At 37.8% G+C, this 22,256-nt stretch overlaps 1 protein-coding gene and 1 non-coding gene across 2 annotated transcripts; one reads left to right on the top strand and one right to left on the bottom strand.

The window, feature by feature from the left end:
* LOC18766627 (probable mediator of RNA polymerase II transcription subunit 36b) lies at nucleotides 18,101-20,974 on the top strand. Its single transcript, XM_007200403.2, has 7 exons — nucleotides 18,101-18,233; nucleotides 18,483-18,802; nucleotides 18,988-19,083; nucleotides 19,181-19,258; nucleotides 19,336-19,512; nucleotides 20,336-20,404; nucleotides 20,548-20,974. The coding sequence occupies exons 1-7, from the start codon at nucleotides 18,218-18,220 to the stop codon at nucleotides 20,722-20,724; spliced, it is 933 nt and encodes a 310-aa protein (XP_007200465.1). The 5' UTR covers nucleotides 18,101-18,217; the 3' UTR covers nucleotides 20,725-20,974.
* TRNAL-CAA lies at nucleotides 21,610-21,693 on the bottom strand. Its single transcript has one exon. It is a non-coding gene; the product is annotated as a tRNA-Leu (tRNA).

Consider the following 22,256-nt stretch of genomic DNA (forward strand, 5'->3'; position numbering starts at 1 on the left):
CTCAGCCTCTACCAATTGTTTGGTTCTAGCCTCCATCCTTAAAGCCTCTTCCCTTGCCTTAGCTTCCATGTTTTTATTCTCTTCTTGAAGGAGAACTCTTAAACTGTCCTTTAAACGGTCGTCAAAGCTCATCCTCTGTGGTTTGGGTAAATTGAAATATTGCCTTGGGGAAATCCCAGCACCTACCCCTCTCACTCTGCCTGGATGCTCGGGGCCCAAAGCCATGGTCAGCACATCATTGCTGCCAGATACAGTGACTTTGCCTTCCGAGACTTATTTTTGCAATTCATCCTAAAACAAAGATATATAAAAAAGTAAGAACAAAAAACACACGACGGTTATTTATATACAAACGACGTATTATATAATTTCAGACGACGCAATAACATATAAATCGACGTTATTATAATTTATCACGACGGTAGTTATACCGACGTGGTTAGTTTTTTAAAACGACGAAATGAATAAACCACCGACGTCTTATGCTTTATTTACAGATAACAGAGGGATGATTCAATATTCACACCTTTAACGACCTTGTTTAAAACATTTCGACGTAGTAATTTAATACAAACGACGCGAAAATGAACCACCAACATCTTATGCTATAATTACAGAAAACAGAGTAGTGATTCCTGATTTAGACCTTTAACGACGTTTTTAAAAAAATTTTGACGTGGTAATATCATTCACACGACGCAAAATATAACATAAGACGTAATAAGAATTATTCACAGTTTAATAAAAATTTAAAACAGAGTGAGTAGGCTTACAATTAATTTTGCTTTCTCTGCCACCTTTGGATCCGGGATGTTACCATGTTTGTCCTGTCTAGCTCTCTTCCATAAGGTAGATCGATCAATTTCTACCCCAGGCATGGTTTCCTCCAATTGATCCTCCAAACCAGCATATCCTTTTCGAGACAATCGATGATTGTACTCAAGTTTCTCCCTAATCTGTGCATGTTGAGAATGCACAGACTCAAAATCTTTGGATAACCTTAAAGCTACAAAGGCATCCCATTGTGCTTTCTTTATGAATTTATATGTTTCAGGGGGTTGGCTTAATCTCTCCCTATCATTGGTGTATGGAAGGATATAATGCCTCGTTAGTGTAGACTTGAAATCCTTTCATTTCTTGGCAGCAGAAGCTAACACAGAGTTCTTGCCCCCTTGACCTACCACAAAAGCAATGTCAACTGCTTCCCAAATCTGCTCCTTTATATCCTTGGGGATTTGAGCCCATTTCATGTCCACAAGTGGAACTCTGGAGCGTGCCAACACACCAATGTAGGATTGCATCTCACTATGTGCTTGGCCAATTCCTTTCCCCCTTTTATTGTACTCAACAATTGGCCTGAGTTTCTGAAGTTTTCTCTTCACAACACGAGGCATTGTGCTCATACCTCGACCAGACTTTGAATCATCAGAGATTGTTGTCGTGCTGGTTGGTTCTGTCTCAGCAGATGATGAAGCAAACTTCATCTTCTTCGAAGACTTCTCTTGAGGAGTTACCATTCCAAGCTCCTTACCTCCATTTTTCTTGGAGCCAGAGTCCTTACTTTGGTCATGGTGAGAAACTATTTTTACAGACAAAACTGCAAGTGAAAATATTTCAGGAAAAGATTAACAACACAAACGACGGTTATTAATAAAATACGACGTATGATATGATTTTAAACGACGCAATGAAATAATCTCAGACGTAATAAATGTTTAAAACCAAGGTAATTAAACAACGACGAAATAATATAAAATAAGACGTAATAATAACTTATTACGTCGATATTTACCGGACGACGTGATAATTAACTATAAACGACGAAATATTTATATAACGTCGTGGTATTGATGTTCACACGACGTCAATAGTAATATACCGTCGTCTATATAAGGATCCAAAACCCTTCTTTCTTTCTCTGTGAATGTTTGATTGCAGATTTGATTTTTCTGAACCATGGTTTTTGTTTTCTAATTTGATAAAATACAAGGCCAAGAAAGAAAGTTTTGGAATCTTATATAGACGACGGTATTTTAATATGACGTCGTGGTATTAACATTCACACGACGTAAAACAATAAGATACTGTCGTCTATATTAGATACCAACCCTACTTTCTTTTTCTTTATATTTTATCAAATTAGGGAAAAACAAAAACCATTGTTCAGAGAAATCAAACCTGCAATTAAACAAGCAAATAAAAAAAAGACTATAATTTTAAAAACAACTTTGTCAATTTTCAGACGACGCTAGAACGACTGACGAACCGTCGTGGTCTACATATTTAACCACGTAAATAAGAAGCTACCGTCGTCTTATTTAGTTGAGGTAGTTGTCTTCAAAGTTGGAAACTTTCCCTCTTTGTCTGTATATTTTATCGAACTTGGAAAGAAGTAAAATGATTTTGGCCAGAAAAAAGGTAAAAAGATTTTTCAAACAAAAAACGTATGAGCATGCAAAACAGCAACCAAAATAGTGAAAATGAAAGCTTACCTTTTGCGTGCAATGAAAGCAAGAGGAAGACGATGTTTAAGTTCAGAGACGACGAAGAAGACGAGAGGAAGACGATGAGATACTCTGACAGTGCTCTGACAAGGAAAAAAGACAAAAAGTTTTCTCTGGGAGATTGAAATTTTTAATCGGGTTTGGAAACAGTGCATGTGTAAGTCAGGTAGACAAAAAGTTGCTTACATATAAAACCATTTCAAAAAAATAATAGGCGGTTACATATAACTACGACGTATAAATTACAAAATACGACGGTACATTTAACTACGTGGTAAATAAATACGACAGTAGTGTTGTAGGTACCGTCGTAGTAAACTCAAAAATTAAAGTACATAAGTAATAACTCGCGTCATGGTAGATTATTTAACACGTCGTTTTTATTAATGTACCGACGTGGATTTCTGTAATATACGTCGGTCATACCGACGTTGATTTTACAATTTAAACGGCGGTTTTTTTGTAAGGACCGCCGTTGGTTTTAAAAATTTATTCTATAAATTTGTCGCTTTCATTCATTTTCGGTTTACATTGAGGGTTCCAAGTTCTTCCTCTCTCAGAGACACTGTCTCTCACGTCTCAAAGACAATAATTTGGATGTCTTTCTCAAAGAGAAATTGAGCTTACTCGCATCAAATATATGTCCGCAAGAAGAAGCTTGTCAACTAGCCTTCTCACTTCCTTGATCAAGCCTGATAGGACACTTAGTGCTTCTGAATACTCCTTGCTTTCCATCAAAAGAGATGCAAGCCTTCCACTCGCTGTCGAAGGAAAGTTCGCTTCTCAGGGAAATCTGAAGATCAGATGTGCCTGATCCTCTGCTTGATTTTCTTGGCTAAGAAGATCCGTCAGATTTGTGATAGCCTCTTCCTTTATCCGTAGAGCTTCAGAAGAAGAAGATGGGTTTCAAGAATGCGATAAAGAATAGAAATGGCTTCAGATGGCCTCTAAAGCATGAGCAATCGAATCAGTAGTTGCTGGGAGATATGATGAAGACATTGTCAATGCTTTGAACTATACAAGTCCTGCAGAAAGATAAAGGACCAAACTGTTAAAGAAACTGAAACAACGACGGTTTTCTGTTCTACCGTCGTCTTTTCTCGTCGTCTATATTAAGGTAAGATGACGGTAGATTTATAATTACCGACGTAGATTATTTTGTTAAACGTCGTTAAGTGTATTACAACCGACGTGGATTTTATTTTTAAATTATAAATATAGTTTTTTTTCCCGAATTCTTTCAGTTTTAGTTTTCAATTACAAAGCGTGATAAATAGATTTTTCTTTCCCGAGGAAATTTAAAATGAGGGAAATTAATGTTCTAGAATTTGTAAACTAACACGACGCAATATTACTAACCTGAGGAAATTATAAATAGATTTTGCTTTCCCGAAGAAATTTTAAATTAATTCAGTTTGAAACAACGACAGTTTTTTGTTATGCCGTCGTTTTTAACTAACATGACACAATATTTGTTTTGCGACGTGGAATCTTTTCATTTAACGTCGTTAGGTTTAATATAACCGACGTGGATTTGAATTTTTAAATTATGAATAGATTTTTTTTTCCCGTGACCTTTCAGTTTATTTTTCAATTACAGTGCGTTATAAATAGAGTTTTTTTTTCCGGAGGAAATTTAAAATGAAGGAAATTAATGTTCTGGAATATGTAAAGTTTCTTTTTTGGATGACAGATTTAAATAAAATAAGAATATAAAAACAACGACTGTTTTTGTATTACTGTCGTCGTTTTTCGTCGTCTTAAGTAAGACTAAGACGACGTAATATATTTGTTGAGCGACGTTGATTTGTTTTTTAAACGTCGTTAGATATAATATAACCGTCGTTGAAAATTGTCTCTCTGATTGCAAATTTGCAACGACGTTAGGTATAATATTTGTAGATACACAAACGCACACACATCATCAACTTCCAAAAAATTGTCTCTCTGATTGCAAATTTGTGTCATCTGTTAAGATTATGATGTGGAACAGAGTTCCATCTGGTAAGATTTCGTAACCCTTGGGATCTCAGACAAATCTGATTATGTCGGCGGTTTTCTATATAAACCGTCGTGGTTATTTCAATTCTTGTCATTAAGTAGATCTACCGACGTAGGATAAGAAAATCAAAGAAAAAAATTGTTAACAAAAATTCTTATTAAGACGACGGTTTAAATTAAAGGTACGACGTATAAAATGAATAAATACGACGTTAAATTTTATAGTACGATTTAAAGATAACGTCGTAGAACTATACGAGAATGACGTCGATATATTTATATTTTCCGTCGTTGTACATTAATTTAATACGGCGATATTTTGTATTTTAAAGCCGTGGATTTGTTTGTAATTATACGGCGTCTTATACGAAAACCTCGTCGTGTTATTTTATGAGTAAAAACGGCGGCTTTTATTGAAATCGTCGTCTTTACTCTCTACGTCGGTCGATTCATAACTTCTGCCGTTCTTTGTTGGCTTTGATTTTACACTGCGGAAATCTGTTTCAAATAGACGTCGGTTGTTTAATTAGGTACGTCGTTGTTTTTGAACAGCCATTTGAATCTCCATTTTTTAGTTGTCTAAGGTTGTATTACACGACGGTGTTTTTAGAACCGTCGTCTTTTTAAAATCCACGACGGTTTTCACTTAGACCGTCGTTGTTTTCTGGTCGTCTTTTTCACTTTTTGTAGTAGTGAGTTGCTCTGATGTTTTGCCCTAGACTGAGAATTGAACTGTTGGAATGTATATATATACGTATGCTGGCAGTTTGTTGTATATATATACTTATTTGGCAGGTAAAAATGTTTTGGTATTGAGCCAGTTACAAGGGAAACTCTGCCGGTTTTTCGGTAGACGTTAACCTTATTATTTTATCATGTTTTGTATAAAAGGGCAAATAGGTCATTTGTGCCCGACATTTGCCAGGTGTCGGACACGCACAGGGTCTGGCTAGGATTCCAAAACTGAATTTAGATCTGATCCTGTCAGTTTGGCCTTGATCGGATGGTCGGATTACCCACGATCACACGATCGGACAATTACAATAACCCTAGCCCTAGGGTTGGCATTTCTGGAGTATCCGGAATTTTGTTTTACTATCCGTCGAATCCTATACGATCCTAGAATTACCTAGATCAACATATCTAGAAATGACTATGATCCAACGGCTCAAACGTATCGAACCTAGAAATCACACAACATGCGAGATCCGTTCGGGGTTCAAACGTTGGCCGAGTTGAAATCCGCAAGTACCTACGCGCTCGTGAGGACCAATGGATTATTCTAAGACTGAATGTGGTCCCCATCATACTGTCCACGGGCCGCCACAGGCGATAGCAGTGCGTGGGTGGCTTGAGCAATTCCGATGACCGGAAAACTCTGAAATTGAAAGCCCGGCTTCCGGCCCTAGGTTCAAGACATGATTTGGAGCCACTTTTGTTCTTGAACCTACCCCAAAAACTAGCCAAGAATGGCCGGAATTGCGATTTCACAACCGGCTAAACTTTGGATCCAAAATCAACTCACCTAGGCTATAAATTTCTCAAATCCTACCCAACCATCAGTTAGAGTAGGAAAAATAGCTGAGATTCCATACCTTGGTTACTGAAAACTGCGGCCAGAGGAGAAAGATCGAGCGTTGGAGGTTTTCTATCAAAGCCAGCCAAGTTTCTAGCTATTTCTAGCGAGCTGGCGGCGGTTCGTAGTGGGAAGGAGCTGCCGCATGACGGCAAGGTCTGGCTGCACTGGGTGGCGGCGAAGCCGTGGCCTGCAGTGGTGATTGGTTTATTAGATGGGCGGGGAGAGGTGGTGGGGGGTATCGGGTTCGCAGGGGAGAGAGCGAGAGAGAGGGAGAGAGAAAGGAGAATCATATTTTTAAAAATCTGATTCTCTAAATTACAATTTTGCCCCTCAAGGTATTTTGATCGTAATTCCTTCATTATAACTCCGACTCGAGCCCACTACGTGTCTACGGACTCGTTTCGTCGCGCTCTACGCAACAGTGTAATCGAAATTCCCAAATTCCTTCCCGGTCAAAAAGTCAACTTTAAACATAATAAAATATTCTGAGGGTATTCTAGTCCTTTCCTTGAATAACATAATAATTAAGAATTAATTAAGGATCGGGTTGTTACACCTGGCATGCAATTTGGAGCTGTAGGAAAATGCTCAATTTTGGAAGTGCACAAACTTTGCTTATCGCATTAATCCTAGTTAAGGCTGTGATTTTTATTTTTTATTTTTCCTGTTAACTTTTCTTAATTTTAGTTATCAAAACCTTAATGTAGGGTAAGGATAGAATAGGAAAGAGGAAGAACGAAAAAGAACAAAATTGATTAAAAGTATTAAAAAGTGAAAGAGAGTGTAAGTGGAGAAAGTATATTAATATATACATATTAATATAGTTAAACTAATATTGATTACCTGAACTCTATCTAGCCTGTTGTTTGCAAGTATTTGCATTTTCTTTCCGCACATACTATAATTTATAATTTAAATTATTTTATTTGTAATAAGTAGGTGTATTATTGTTATACATATTACTAAGTTGCACATAGTATTATTATTATTAGTCCTGATCTTTTGGAATACAGGGGTCCAAGAGATTTGTGGTCACTCACCATTGGATGTAAATTCAACGGTTCACTTACTATTGCACTTCTTTTAAGAAACTTTTTTGAACCATTTGATTAATATCCAACGATGGGTGACCACAATCTCTTAAACTCCTGTGGTCCAAAAAATCGGGACTCTTATTATTATTTAGGTTAAGTGCATAAGCCCGAGGAAATTTAGTTACTGATCGGCTAGAGTTAATGGTTATGGCAAAACATATACATAATCTAGAAAATATGGGTGAACTTAACACTATGCAACTACATATTTTAAAATTTGGTATAATCTGCAAATGGAAAAGTGAATGGGCCTACGTCTAGAAATCATAAATTACGAGTGCTTAAATCATGAACCAACACGTGTTAGAGTTTGTTTGCAGAGGTGTGTCTGTGATGTAGAGATTGGTTGCATTGATAGGCTTATTTCTACCTAAAATGGTGGGCTGGTCAAGGCTCCATGGAAACACATAAATGCAATTTTTAAAATTATTTTTAGAAAAGTAGAGGCCAAGCCAAGTTACTATGTCACACACTTAGTGATAAAATTTTTAAGTTTTAAAGTTAGTATGGGCAGCTATCACATTTTCATTCCTCCCTTCCCAGCTCAAAGAAAAAAACACATGAGGCATTAATAAAAATCATGTATGATGTATCACTATTGTATTTCCCAGGATTTTGTTCGACTAATATTAGAGGTGTCAAACAAGTCGTGTTGGATTGGCCCAACACGGTTAGAGTTGGTTCATTTATTAAATAAATCGGGTCGAGTTCATCTATTTATGAAAATTATTAACTTCGGGACGGGTTCATCCATTTATGAAAATCATACTCACTTATTTAGTTAGTCATAAATGCTATAATTCTTTTTTAATTCTAAATAAATGGTCAATCTCTAGAGAAGTTAATATATAAAAAATAGTTGTGGTTTGGACACACTACTGTAGTGGTTTGGAGTAAATGTCCCCCATGCAAGATCATGGATTCAAGTCCTAGTATCCATCTAGTGTGTATGAGTTTAGTATATTATCACCTCTCTCAATAGACAAGGTTCTAAAAAAAATTAACATTAATAAATGATTAAAATATAGGGAGCCACTATGAGTCTTTTCTCTCTCCTCATATTTAGGAGCTCCTAGAGGTTTCCCTATTTTGGGAGGTGAATATGGAGCCTGGTTGGAGTTGTATTTTTTTCAATTCCTCCTTATAATTTGTCTAAAGAGGTGGTTTAGGGAGCCTATTACTTTAATGCTATTTTAAGTATTTATTTAATACTAACTAATTATTATTATAATTTTATATGAAGAGGGAACATTTATGCTAAACTAAAAAAGAAATAAATCATTTATGATTCCCTAAACTAGAGAGCATGATTGAAGTTGAAATTTTATAAGGAGCTCCAAAAATAGCCTTCTAGTGTTTTTAGCTAAATTTTAACTAAAAAATAAGGAGCATGATTATGGATGCTTTTATAGATGCTCAATCAAGAGTTATTAATTTCATATGGGAATCTAGACCACTTATCATATTCATTTCATATTAACTTTTATTAATTATTGCATGGGTTTTTTCGTTCCAACAGCTGCAAATGGGTCTGGGCTGCTGTAAAGAGCAAATGGATGAAGTTGCTCCTGTGAATGAGTTCAAGAATTAGGCCCCAAAAGTGCTTTGAAAAGTTCGTGGAGCCTTAGGAAGCACTTTGGTTCCTTTCACCAACAAGACAGACAACTGTTACAAATCAATATTATGGCTTGGTATGAGAAACTTATGACATGGGAGCTAAGCCTCCATGAGTTTAGCAATAGAGAGAGAAAGCTTGGATTTCTTATAGGAAACAGAGGTTCAGAGCGAGGGGACAGGGAAATTTGGAAGATTTGATGAAGGAAGAGAGGGAGAGATGGGGATAAAAGAATGGGTGGCTTGAGTAGATTTTCCAGTAGCTTGATGATTGCTTGGTCGTGCTTTAGATGGTTGTTTTACTAGGTAGGAGGTGCCTCCTTTTATATGCGCTGGAAGCCTCTTTGGTCCAGGAATCCTAGTTGGCTCTCCCCAAATTTTGCCACGTCTTCTCCTTCATTTCTCTTCACTTCCTTCGATTTATCCTCTTTGGTGAAAATTCCTTAATCCAAGCACACTGGGGCAGAGCTTTTTGAAGCTCCAAGGTTTTCCTGCAGCTGACTCCTTCCATCCTGGGTGAGACGCCTCTTACTTTTCCTTTTTGTTTTCCTATCAAAGCTGGCAGAGGAAAGAATGGGTAAGGGTGCTGGTCTAAAAGGTGTCTTACTTCCAGTAGCTCGCGCACATGGGTTTCACTTGGTTTTGATTTGGTTTTAATAGGGTGCTGGGGTATTTTCGAAGGTGCTGGATATTGGATATTTTCTAAGTTGCTGGGCTATTTTTCTCTTTTATGCTTACTCATATATTTGGGCTCAAGAAATGGGCCTGAATTTGGTGCTCCCAAGCAGCCCAAAACTTTGACTCTTTGGACCATCAATGTGCTTCATGAACACTCGTAACCATCCATACCATAACCCGCTAAACAAGCCTCACGCATTTGCATGGCTTGGACTCACTTAAGCTTGTAAGGTGGATCGGTACTAAAATAAAGGTTTTTTTTTCGCTCGACGCTGTGTGTCATGTGGCGTGTTTATGCTTGATCTCTGCCATATTGAAACGGGCTATGGCCAGGCCAAGTGGTGCTTGACGGGACAATAAGCACGGGTTCATGGAACCAGTACATTTCACAGGCTCGTTGCCACCTCTCTGCGTGGCAGGTTACGTATTTGCTTGGTGTGGCACGCAGACCATAACTTGTGCAAGCGCATACGACAAATTCTTACATACCACAGTTGGGCTTCTTTCTCGATTGAGTGTTGTAATGGGTTAGAAATATATCTGGGTCTAGCCTTGAAATTTCAGAGCCTCAACATTAGCCCCATTGATTATTGGGGCCATGAATAGGTATTGAAATGGGCTAAATAATCAAATCCAACCCAAAAATCAAATTCAAGGTAGTGACGTGACCATTCTCTTCCTACGTGTATGATGACGGCATGCCATGATGACCTTCCAGCGATTGTTTATTCTTCCTAGGTACTCCTACGATTGCATATTTCTCTTCCTTTTCTTTCTTTTCCCTTTTTTTTTATTTGCGTGTTTAGGGGGCGAGATAAAACCTTCCCTTCCCTTTCTTTTTTAATTTATTTAAATTTTCTTATCTCAACCATTCTTCTTTTTTCTTCTTTTCTGAGCGACTTAGAGCGAGAGAAGACTAAAGCAAAGGGAGAGCACCGCTCTATTGCCGTTGGAAGGGAGCCTAAGCTGATCTCCAGCTCCCTCATCGCTCGCGTGAAGAAACCTAGTTGCGGTTGCTAAAAGAAACTACCTTTATCGTGGACTCCTCTTCAAAATCCCTAATTTCTACCTTTTTGTTTGTTTGAAGCAAGCTTATGAGGAGGATGCCTTCGTGAAACAAAGTATTGCCCTCTCCTTTCATTATTTCTGAATCTATTGAAGGGTAGCATGCTTTGATCGATTCCTTATCCTTATATAGAGGTTTTATTTTGGCAGCTAAATACCAAACTCCCCGGCTCATTCACCTTTCGTCGTCGTCAGTGTATCAAGGGCTTCCACGTCGCAGCCGTTGGAAAGAAGGGATTGCCCAAGTTTTCGGGGTTTTTTTTTGTTTTTTTTGTTTTGGTTGGAATTTGCTAGCTGTTGGAAGGGCGCTCCATGAGGGAGAGCCACTGGTGAATATCACTCCCCTCTTTTGCTCTGCTTCATTAGTATGCTGGGCATTCTAGCGTTGGTGAAAAACACTAAGATTTGCATATTGCATTTTCCCACAGCTGCAGGCCTCTGAATCTTTGGAATATGGAGAGTGAAGGCGCTGGAACCTTGTGTTGTATTTCTTGCTGCTGGAAACTTTGAGCATACCCAATTCCATAATTTAGGTATTTGAGCTTTTGCTTCTTTTGGTAAGCAGTTCTTCCTAATTGTTGGGGTCATTGATTTTTCTTTGATTTTCTAGGAATAGATACAAACTAGTGTTTTGGCCTAGGCTTGTTTTTGTAGACGCTTGCTTGACTCTCAGGCTCCCTTTTTTTTTTCTTTTTTTTTTTTGTGTGTGGGTGTTGTTGGCAGGATTGGTCAAGCCTGAACAATTTTTCTTTGCTTGTCATGGGTTTCAGTAATAAATGGCATGATACTCCAAAATTCATTTAGGCATTTCTCTTGTTGTGAGATAGTTTGTTCTGCTTGGTATGTAGAATTCATACTGCTCGCATGCTATTATAGGGATCGCTTGATTATTATTATCTGCGTGCCCGTCTCTCACATTCCCCCCCCCCCCCCCTCCCATTTTTTTTTTCTTTTGCAGGGGTTTACGATTCAATGAGTTCTGTCAAGGCACCAACGCCCCCCCTCTCCCCTCCCCCCCCCGGGTGCTTAAGAATGCTTGTGAGAACCTTGTCATCGGAGAATAGCCAACACGAAAAACTACCTCTGTAATCAACCCTACGTCTATCTCTAGATGTTGCATAGCAAAGGGCTTGTTTCCGATCGCTCCCTTATGTTTTTCAATACCCTTGTGGCATTAGTAACGGTTGGTCGAAGTAGGTCGATGCAAGCTAATGAACCCATCTACCCGTGACATCTTGCGCATGATGAAGGTACTGGATGTCATTTTCCTCAACTGTAACTTTTTAGCATTAGGAAGACCAAGGTGCTTGAGCTTTGTTTGTTGTATTGCCGTCTGAAGCTTTGAGCCTTTTTTATTTGCTTTACTACCGCTAGAAGCTTTGGCATTTAGGCCTACTCATACTTTCAGTAAAATCACTTTTGTGAATTCATCTTGCACCTCTAGTTATTTCTCTTCGGAATGTTGTTCTGATTGCTTGTCAGTAGGCATCTCTATGTCTTGTTGTTTTCGTTTGTGCTTCGATTTGCTTGCTAGCATGTCGTCACCAATGCTTGCTTCTTACCCTTTCTTTGTGGTTGTTGTTGAACCATATGCATCGTGAGCGTATGCTTGTAACCGTATGATTAATACATAGGATTAGAGGCTGTTGAAAGCTTGAGGAAAGCACCATTGGTTGCTCTTTATGAGTAAGGCTTGGACATGGATAACTATTTATTTTTGGCTTTATAGGGATAGACATAAACATGTGTGTGATGGGTCTGCAAGGATGCCATATAACTCCTAGGGATTTTTTTTTTTTTAAATTTTATTTTTGGTGAAAAAGGTTACTACGAGGTAAATAGTGTTCAGTTTGTAACACTTGCTTTGTTAAGGAGCATGATATATATATATATATATTTATGCTGCTGGAATGATTGAACGAGCATGGAATGAGAACTTTGCTTGTCATGAACCTGAGTAATAAATTACATGATGCTCCGAAAATATTTTTGTTTACTCATTTTTCTTGGCATGAGATAGCTTGCTTTGCTTGGCCTATGAAGTTTATATTGCTTGCATGCTAGTGTGGAGATTACTTGGCTTTAATGGCATGAACATTGCTTAGTAATATGACTTGCAACACAGTGAAATAGCTTTATGCTTCGCCCTTTTGTAGCATATTTATCGTATTGTCTGTTATCGTAGTATAATAGTTTCTAACATATTTTTCCCATTCAAAATTATTATTGCTATTGGTGTTTTTGTTATGGAGCGAGGCGGGGAACCCATTCCCCAACAAAGGCGGGGATGGGGAATCCCCAATTTGAATAAATAGGGGGGTTGGGGATGAGTATGCATATCCCCGATTCGCCCCATCGTCTAGTGAAAAATGGTGTTGACTTGCAACCAATGGTCTTAGGTTCAAATCCCTATGGCACCTTTATAGTGTGTCTTTGAGAGAAACACCCCCCTCCTAACTTTGGCCCCCAAAAAAAAAGCTATGTTATAAAGCACTAAGCATACATATATATATATATATATATATATATATATTTATATAGAGCTTCCATTGAGGGATTCCTCAAATAAGTTATTTGAGGGATACCCTTGTAGGGCGTATTTCACTAATCCAAACTGTCTATTTGGTAGATATTCATTCAAAGATAATCTCTATAAAAAATAACTTGAATCCGATATCATTTGAACACTCAATTAAATTATTAAAATTATAATACTTTCTTAAAGCACTGTGTTCATTGATGCTGTAGGACACAATTAGATGTCTAAATGGTTTTCGATTTGTCTAATTTTTTGCAAGAATGATCTATGAATGAAGATCTAAAAAACAAATGGTTTGGATCATTGAAAACAAATTCGTAGGGGACCCTAAAGGGTGTCCCTCAAATAATTCAAATAATACAATCCCCTTCTATTGATAGATCCCTCAAATAATTTTATTTGAGGGACATCCTTATTCACCCGTTTTATATTTGTTCTTGTGATGGTAGGGTAAAGTTCCCCATTGTCTTGAAAACCATGGACTGGTCAACAAGTCAACTTTATTTTGTATGCGAGCATGCCACTGCTAGCAATAAAAATCCTAACAGACTTCTTAAAAATAAATAACTTGCACCCCAAGTTACTGATCTCTAAACAAGCGATTTGTGAATTTCAGTGAGGAATATCTCTCAAGTAAGTTCTTTTCTTGCCTCAGACTGGTGAGGACTTCACAATTTTTCACAGTATAAAACTGATAGTTCTGGCCATAATAAATGATAAGAAAGTGGACTATTTTTAGGCAGAATTGCCTTTTACAAAGCTCAAAAGGGAAAAACAACTCTAAAAAAGAGAAAAAGGGGGCTGGATTTCCATTTCTGCTTGAATAGATGCTTCTGATCCGAGCTAGACTGGGTATACCTGTGCTGGATTGGACTATCAACACCTTCAATTGTCAAGTTTAAGCTGTAAATCGATACTAACGTTTGAGTTTGGCAGAGCTTTAATTATTTCAAGCCCTAGAAGGCCTTTTGAACGAGCAAAATTGGAACTTCTTCAATTTGGAAGAGGCAAAAGTGGCAGGACTTAATGATTACCAAGCTGGAACTGCATTGTGGTACCTGTTCTGCTTGATTAGGGCTCTCCATAAATTTGTTGAGGTTTTCATATTTGTAAAACCCGTCTGGTTGGTTTGGCTTTTGCTGAACCAAATTTGTAACGAGAGAGATCTCGCTTTGAATGACTTATTTCCCCAAATCTGAACTGAAGCTGGGGATTCTGGATTTGTAGCTGGCTTTTTCTTGTGGCTCAATGAGTTTTTGGTTACTTCAGTGTTTTGAAGGTTTTTTTTTTTTTTTTTAGATCAAGTGATCATTTTGAGTTTTTGCTTTTGATTGATTTTTTTGGTCGTGTTTTGATCTGTTCACCTCCTCTTATATTTATTGAAGATGCTGGAGTGGGTTTCTTTAATCTTAAAAATGGGCGGTAAATTTTCTAAAAATGAAGATCTTTTTTTATTTTTAAATATCAAAGAAAAGGGGAAGTTATCTGTCTTGGCAGAGAAGAACCATCAATAATCAGTTTTCATAAAAGTCTTTTCCTTGCTTTTTCTGAAAGAAAAACCAACTCTTCTTTGTTCCCTGTTGTTCGTCCTTTAGAGAGAAAGAACACAATCTGCCATGATGGTCAGTTTGCTTTTCCTGTTCGAACAACTCCCTCTACTTATCTCTTGAGAACGTAGTCTGCTTATCTCTTGGAAAGATCACCTACTTGGTGTAGAATTATATAGAAAGGGATTATGATCTGTTTAGCTGCAGAGTCTCAGAGAAGTCTTTCTGTAATCCTGTCTTCATTAATTCCCAATCAACTTCTCCTGTGACTAGTTGAAATTGTTGACTTCTCAAAGTCAGACAGTCACGTGGGTGTGATCCAAGGTTGAGTGCGTCAATTTTGCTTAAAGTGGTATTTTGACCTCCTTTTTCATCTTGGGTAGAGAGCTAGTAATTTTGATAAAACTATTTTGGGTTTCTTCAATTTTGGGCTGTTCTCTATCTTCATTTAAGCCCAATTTTGAGTTTTGGGGCAGTGGGCTGAGCAATTTGTATGTACTGGGCTTCCTTCCAATTTTTGGGTTTTGGTAAAAAATCTAACTTGGGTTTGGGCTTTTTGACTTTGGAATTTCGATTCCAATTCTAGTCCAAACTGCTTGGGTCCTGATTTTGCCTCGTCCTTCTGGGCCTCCAGCGTTGGGCTGGGTGCGTAAATTGTTAGACCAAACAACCCTTTAGGGTACCCTACAATTTTTTTTCAACGATCCAAACCATCTATTTTTTAGGTCTTCATTCATGGATCATCCTTACAAAAAAAATTAGAGAAATCGAAAACCGTTTCAATATCCAATTGTGTCCTACAAAATCAATGAACACGGTGCTTCAAGAAAATACTAAAATTTCAGTAACTCAATTTAGTGGTCAAATGATATCAGATTAAAGTGATTTTTTGTAGATATGATCTTTGAATGAGTATCTACAAAATAGACGTTTGAATTAGTGAAATACAATCCGGAGTAGGCCCTACAAGAGGTGTCCCTCAATGAAAGCTCTCTGTATATATACATATATTACCCTCTCCTTTCCATAAGCTAATTTCACTACTTTATGATAAAAATGAGATTCAATCACACACCTACAGTATGACAAAAGTTGAATACCCTTTTTTATTGGGCTAGACTAGAGGTGCCAAACGGGTTGGGTTGGCCAGCACAACACAAGCCCAACTCGTTTAAATGGGACACGACATGGCCCAAGCACAATTATTTACAAGTCGTGCCGGGATTAGAAAATGAGCCTAAAAGATCGGGTTGGCCTGTGACCCAACATAGATCGTGCTTGGTCTGAGCCTGCTTCAAGCCAAGCCCGACCCACTTAACTTTCTTTCTTTCTTTGTTTTTTTTTGTCCAAGCCCACTTTTCATAATCCATCTATTAGCCTCCTTCCCCTCTCGATATATACATATGTGGATTTTGATTTGGTGGCTTCTTCCAACAAATCATATATTTTCATATTAAATAAATAGTAGAATAAATCCTCAATTTTTAGTCTCATATCACATATAAAAAAGGTATGAACATATTATAATTTTTTGGGGTATAAATTTAATATGGTAACATGAGTTTTTTATATTATGAAAGAAATTCAAATTAAATGACCCGAGCACGGCACGAGCACGGCCTAGTTCAATGGGGACTTGGGCTTTGAGTCGGGTCTGGCCGGAATCAATAATTTTGATAAATAAGCTAGCACGACACGACCCGAATAACATAGTGGCACAAATTTAAATGGGTCGTGCCAGCCCAGCCCTTTTACACCTCTAGACTAGACCTCGTTGGCATTGCATCACTAAATTAAATCCCTCAACATAGCCCCCTCCTTAATATAAATGGTTAATTACAGTTTAGTACCCTGTACTTACAACCTTAAGGAATGTTAGTACCTGACTTTTCGATTTTTACAATTGCATACCTTGAGCTTGTAAATTTGTTACAATGTAGTTCCGCCGTTAGGGTTCCGTCAGATATCTCCGTTAGTTGCTTCTGTGGCACTGTAGATTCCGCATTTTTTAATTTTTGTTAATTTTAAATTAATTAAAATACGAATAAAATATTAAAAGCAAAAAAATAAAAATAAATCTCTCTCTCTTTTTGCATCTCTCTCCTGCATTCCCCCATGACCACCACCCTCCAACCACCACGAACCCAAAACCCACAGAACCCATCCACCGGTTGATTTTCTTCTCCCCCCCACCGGTTGATTTTCTTCTTCCCCCACCCTTTGCGATTTCTTCTCCTTCTTTCCCATACAGTTTTCTTCTTGCTTCACCTCCTGCGATTTTCTTCAGGTATGAGAACCACCGGCCGCCGCGTTGGTGTACTTGCATTTTTTTTTCTATGTTCCTGATTTTAGAAGGTATAGTTCACTTGATATTTGGATTTTCAAGTATAGCCAAGTGAATTGCTGCATCGGGTTCTCCAGCGGTTCTAGGTTTAAGTGTGTGGATTGAGCTTGATCAGTGAAATCTATAGCTTATGTTGAAATTGAAGCATACGGCCGTGAATGAACATTGTGCGAAGCAAGTCTGAGCCCTATAATCAAATTGAGAGAGAGAGAGAGAAATTACTGCCCAACACCAGTGCCTTCAGAGAGATTGATTTGGCATTTTTAGTTTTCGTTGTTTTTGGAAAAAAAGGGGTGGGGGTATTTCATTTATTAATTGAGTATGTCTTATTAATATTTTTTAATGAAAATTTAACAGATGCCTGAGATGTGCCATAAACCTGTCTCAGACCTCTTCTTCCTTTTGATTTCTGGGTTGTGGGTTCTTGGGTTGTGGCTTCGTGGTGGTCATGGGGGAATCGCAGGGATGGAGGGAGAAGAAAATCGCAGGGGTGGATGGGTTCTGGGTTCATGGGGGCTGGGGTTCTGGGTTGTGGTTCTCTGGTTGTGGGTTCGTGGTGGTCATGGGGGAATCGCAGGGGGTAGAGGGAGAAGAAAATCGCAAGGGTGGATGAATTCTGGGTTCATGGAGGCTGGGGTTGTGGGTTATGGGTTCATGGTGGTCGTGGGGGAATGCAGTGAGAGATATATATATATATATATATATATATATATATCTTTTTTTTTGTTTTTAATATTTTATTTATATTTTAATCATTTTAAAATTAATAAAAATTAAAAAAAATATGGGACTAGCAACTAACAGATAGATCTGACGAAAACCCTAATGGTGGAATCGGATTGTAACAAATTTACAAGCTCAAAGTATGCAATTGTAAAAATTGAAAAGTCAGATACTAACATGCCTTAACGTTGTAAGTACAGAGTACTAAACTGTAATTAATCATAATATAAATGCTCCGTTTTCTAGGGCTATGAGTCTATGGGCCGTAGGCTACGTATAGCGGGTGGAGTAAAAGAAGCCGCTGGGCCGCTTTGGCCCAATGTTATCACCTGAGTGGTTGCAGCGAGTTACTGCTGAGTAAATAAATTATTATCACACCACAGGCAGCCAAGTGCCTAGTAATATCAAAAACCCTAAACCCTAAAGCGCACATTATAAACACACTCGAGCCTCCTCACATTCTCGCTGCTCCTCACTCTCTCTATCTGATAAACCATAGCAAAGCTGTTTTCTCACAACACTCGCATAGATGGCACCTCCGCGAGGTAAAGCAAAATATGATTTATCTGTGTAGTCTGTTTAAAATGCATTGTATCCTTCTGATTTGGTTCTTCTTAATCGATTTATTTTTTGGTAATTTGTTTTCGAACACAATATAAATAAAATTTCAGTTCTTTACTATTCCTTCTTCATTTCGGTTCTTAGTTTTCTGAGTTGTTTAACTTTTGTGTTTATGGTTGTTATTGTTGAGAAATTTTAGCAGGAGCCCTTATAATTTTATGTGTTTTGTGCAGGCCGTGGTGGTAGTGGTGGTGGATTCAGGGGCAGAGGTGATGGAGGGAGAGGTGGAAGAGGAGGAGGCAGGTTTGGTGGTGGAAGAGGCGGTGACAGAGGTGGTAGTGCCTTTAAAAGCCGTGGCGGAGGCCGTGGTGGTGATCGTGGAGGCCGTGGAGGAAGGGGCCGTGGTGGAGGAATGAAGGGTGGAAACAAAGTTGTGGTCGAGCCTCACAGACATGAAGGGGTTTTCATTGCCAAGGGTAAAGAAGATGCTCTTGTTACCAAGAATATGGTGCCCGGGGAAGCTGTATACAATGAGAAGAGGATATCTGTTCAGGTTTCTTGCGTTCGTTTCTTATTTATATGCCTTCGACACAATTGATTTTCATTAGGGCTTACTTTCTATCTGTTCAAACCAATAACATTAGGGATTACTTCTGTGTCTTGCAGTTTTTAATTTCATGGTTGATGAATGTGATTGTATTGTGTTGTTCACCTTAAAGTGCATTTTCTTCCATTCAGAATGAGGATGGAACAAAAGTTGAATATAGAATTTGGAACCCTTTCCGTTCTAAGTTGGCTGCAGCTATTCTCGGTGGTGTTGATGATATATGGATTGTAAGCTTTGATTCCATGCTTTCTTCCATTCTCTTTTGTCTACTTTCTATCCATGATTTTGAGTCTATAATCTCATTATTTCTGTATGTTGATGAAGAAACCTGGTGCTCGTGTTCTCTACCTTGGGGCTGCTTCTGGCACCACAGTGTCTCATGTGTCTGACATTGTTGGCCCTGTAAGTGTTTGTAATACTGCAGTTCTTAAATTGGTTAAGCTGAGAATAGATTCTTAGAACTGCTGTTGTTTTTGTAGACTGGAGTTGTTTATGCAGTGGAGTTTTCTCATAGAAGTGGCAGAGACTTGGTAAACATGGCAAAGAAGCGCACAAATGTTATACCCATTATTGAAGATGCCAGACATCCAGCTAAATATCGTATGCTTGTTGGCATGGTAGATGTAATATTTTCTGATGTTGCACAACCTGATCAGGTTTGTTTTTTGCAATTCTTGTCTTTGCTAGTAACTAACATTAAATTTGGAGAGACTCGGGGTGGTACTCTTTGGTTGAGCTGGTTGCAGAGCTTTTCTTAAGGCTTTTGCAAGTTCAAGGATTTCCATACTTCATGTGGGTTTGCTAATTAATATCACCCATATTGCATTTTCTATTATCTGAGTTGGTTTTTTTGTTTTTTTGATAAAGCATAACTGTTGTGTGTATCTTTCATGCACGTGATGAGTTAACTCGGATTCCCCTTCAGGATGTCATGTATGATGTGAGCTCGAGTTTTCTGATGCATACTGCATTTGTCTTTTGAAATGTCCTTTCTGTATCATGACAATCTTTTCTCATACGTAGTCTTTTTTGCAAGCTTACAACGGTTTGTATGTACTTGTTCTACCCATTCTTGTTTTGGAGATAGATACTGGATAGTTTTCCCCTTGTGCAATGAGTCATGCATATTTTTTTTTGCTTTATGCCCCTTCAATGTATTTGTAGAAGTTTTGTGTTTACTAGTATATTGAGCATGTGACGAAGTACTCGGATTCCCCTTCAAGACATCTTGGGTGATGTACGTCGAGTTTCTGATTCTCCTGATGTCAAGTAGTTGATTTTGTTGTGTTACTTTCCTTATCTCTCTCTCTCTCTTGTTTTTCTGGTGGTCTTCACGTCAATGTTTGTGATGGTGTTGGAAAGGCACTCCTTGGGGTTGAGGCCTTAGGATTGGCCACAATCTCTTGCCACTGGTTTCTCCTGGCTCCATTAAGTTATTTGCATCTGAAAATTGTTTGCTCTCTTTAATGATCTTTGCAGGCTAGGATTGTAGCATTGAATGCATCATATTTTCTCAAGGCTGGAGGTCACTTTGTTATCTCAATTAAGGTTTGCTTTCAAAATTCTCAGTAGTCTTTGTCATAAGCATGAAGTTCCTTAGCCTATCATATTCGTTTAAGTCAAGTTAGACGGCGGAAAGTTGACTCTCGCTGCATAGTCTAGTGTTTGATAAATGTGGTTTGTCATTTCAGGCCAATTGCATTGATTCAACCTCGCCTGCGGAAGCAGTTTTCCAACAGGAGGTGAAGAGGCTGCAGGCAGATCAGTTTAAGCCTATGGAACAAGTCACTCTTGAACCTTTCGAGCGCGACCATGCTTGTGTGGTTGGTGGCTATCGTGTGCCAAAGAAGTCAAAAACTGCTGCTTAGAATTTTTGGCCATGTATGATCATCCATGAGCAGCATAGCATGGCTTGATAAGTTTTCCTTTCTAGCTGTAACTGCTAACTAGTTTGAGTGACTTTTATGTAGTTCTGAACTCGTGGTAAACGTTGGAGACATTTTTGTTTTTGTAAAGTAGTTGGGGTACAATTTCATTCCTGTATGCTTTCTGCTTTGCGAGATCCATTTATGAAGAGACAAAATATCAAAAGCTTACATCCATTATTTCCCCCTTTCATTCCTTTGTATTGCCTTTTGTTCTTCTCCATCTGGTAAAACCAAACAGGGTATGGGATTTGTTACAAAATGCACAAAGAAGTACACGAATGAAACATTTTCCGGCCAGCAATTAGGTCCTACAGCAGCTGTAGTTCAAATTTTCAAGCTCCAGCAGTGCAAATACGATGACCACATGTTACTCGCAAGGCTAAATTTCATCCTCGAATTGACAACTTTTAACATGACACAATAAAATGGACATGGTTCAGATGTGTAATTAGATAATAAATCGAATCAATGGTATCATTTATGTGTGAGAGAAATCTTCATCTCCTTCTAATTTAGACTATCGCTTGTACTATAAAAAAAAAATCCCTTTCATCGTTGGAAAAATAGTAGCCTTTAAAAGAGGAAAAGGCAATAAAAATTGTGTAAAATGGACTTGGTTCAGATCTATAATTAGATAATAAATCGAATCCATGGCATCATTTATGTGTGTGAGAGAAATCCTCGTCTCCCTCTAATTTAGACTATCACTTGTATAAAAAAAAAAATCACTTTCATCGTCGGAAAAATAATCACTTCATGGCATCATTTCACACAGCCTTTAAAAGAGGAAAAGGCAATAAAAATTGTGTAAATGTATATACCAAATGTCAGAAGTGGGATTTGAACCCACGCCCTCGTTAGAGGACCAGAACTTGAGTCTGGCGCCTTAGACCACTCGGCCATCCTGACTGTTGTTCAATTTGCCGTACAAAATTTATTTAACGTAATGCAATTTGTCAATAATAACCTCATAGCATAAACTCCAAAATGGAAATGGACCAAGGCCTTTTCAATTTATTTCATCATTATTATTTTTCTTTTTAACTCTAGGTTGCCTACGTACCCTTACTAAGGATCAAGCCGTATGTAGTTCTTTTTACATAAATTATAAGTAAACATAGATAACTTAATCAAATAAAATCGACAAACCTTCATAAATAATTTAGATCAATTCACTGAAATTCAATCAAGGACTATTAAGGTTAGAACAATATTCTACTCATCCCATATGTGCATATATATATACTTATTACTTATAAGTAGGAAAATGAGAAAATTATTAAAATAACATTGACCACGTGAAACCTTAATGTCAATATCAACAATTTAAATAAAAAATGTTTCCCTCTTTCACATATAAAAACAAATTCATCACTTAAGAAAATAATTGTAAATTATATAAAATCCTTAAAACTTAGAAAACTCTCAATCATTGTCTCATAAGTTGGAAAACATATATTTAAAACCTTCAC

The sequence above is a fragment of the Prunus persica genome, chromosome G8, assembly GCF_000346465.2.
Source record: "Prunus persica cultivar Lovell chromosome G8, Prunus_persica_NCBIv2, whole genome shotgun sequence".
Lineage (NCBI taxonomy): Eukaryota > Viridiplantae > Streptophyta > Magnoliopsida > Rosales > Rosaceae > Prunus > Prunus persica.

Coding starts and splice junctions, on each gene's coding strand:
- LOC18766627 (XM_007200403.2), top strand. Junction 18,803..18,987: donor AGAAGAGGATATCTGTTCAG/GTTTCTTGCGTT, acceptor TCTTCCATTCAG/AATGAGGATGGAACAAAAGT. Junction 20,405..20,547: donor ACTTTGTTATCTCAATTAAG/GTTTGCTTTCAA, acceptor TTGTCATTTCAG/GCCAATTGCATTGATTCAAC.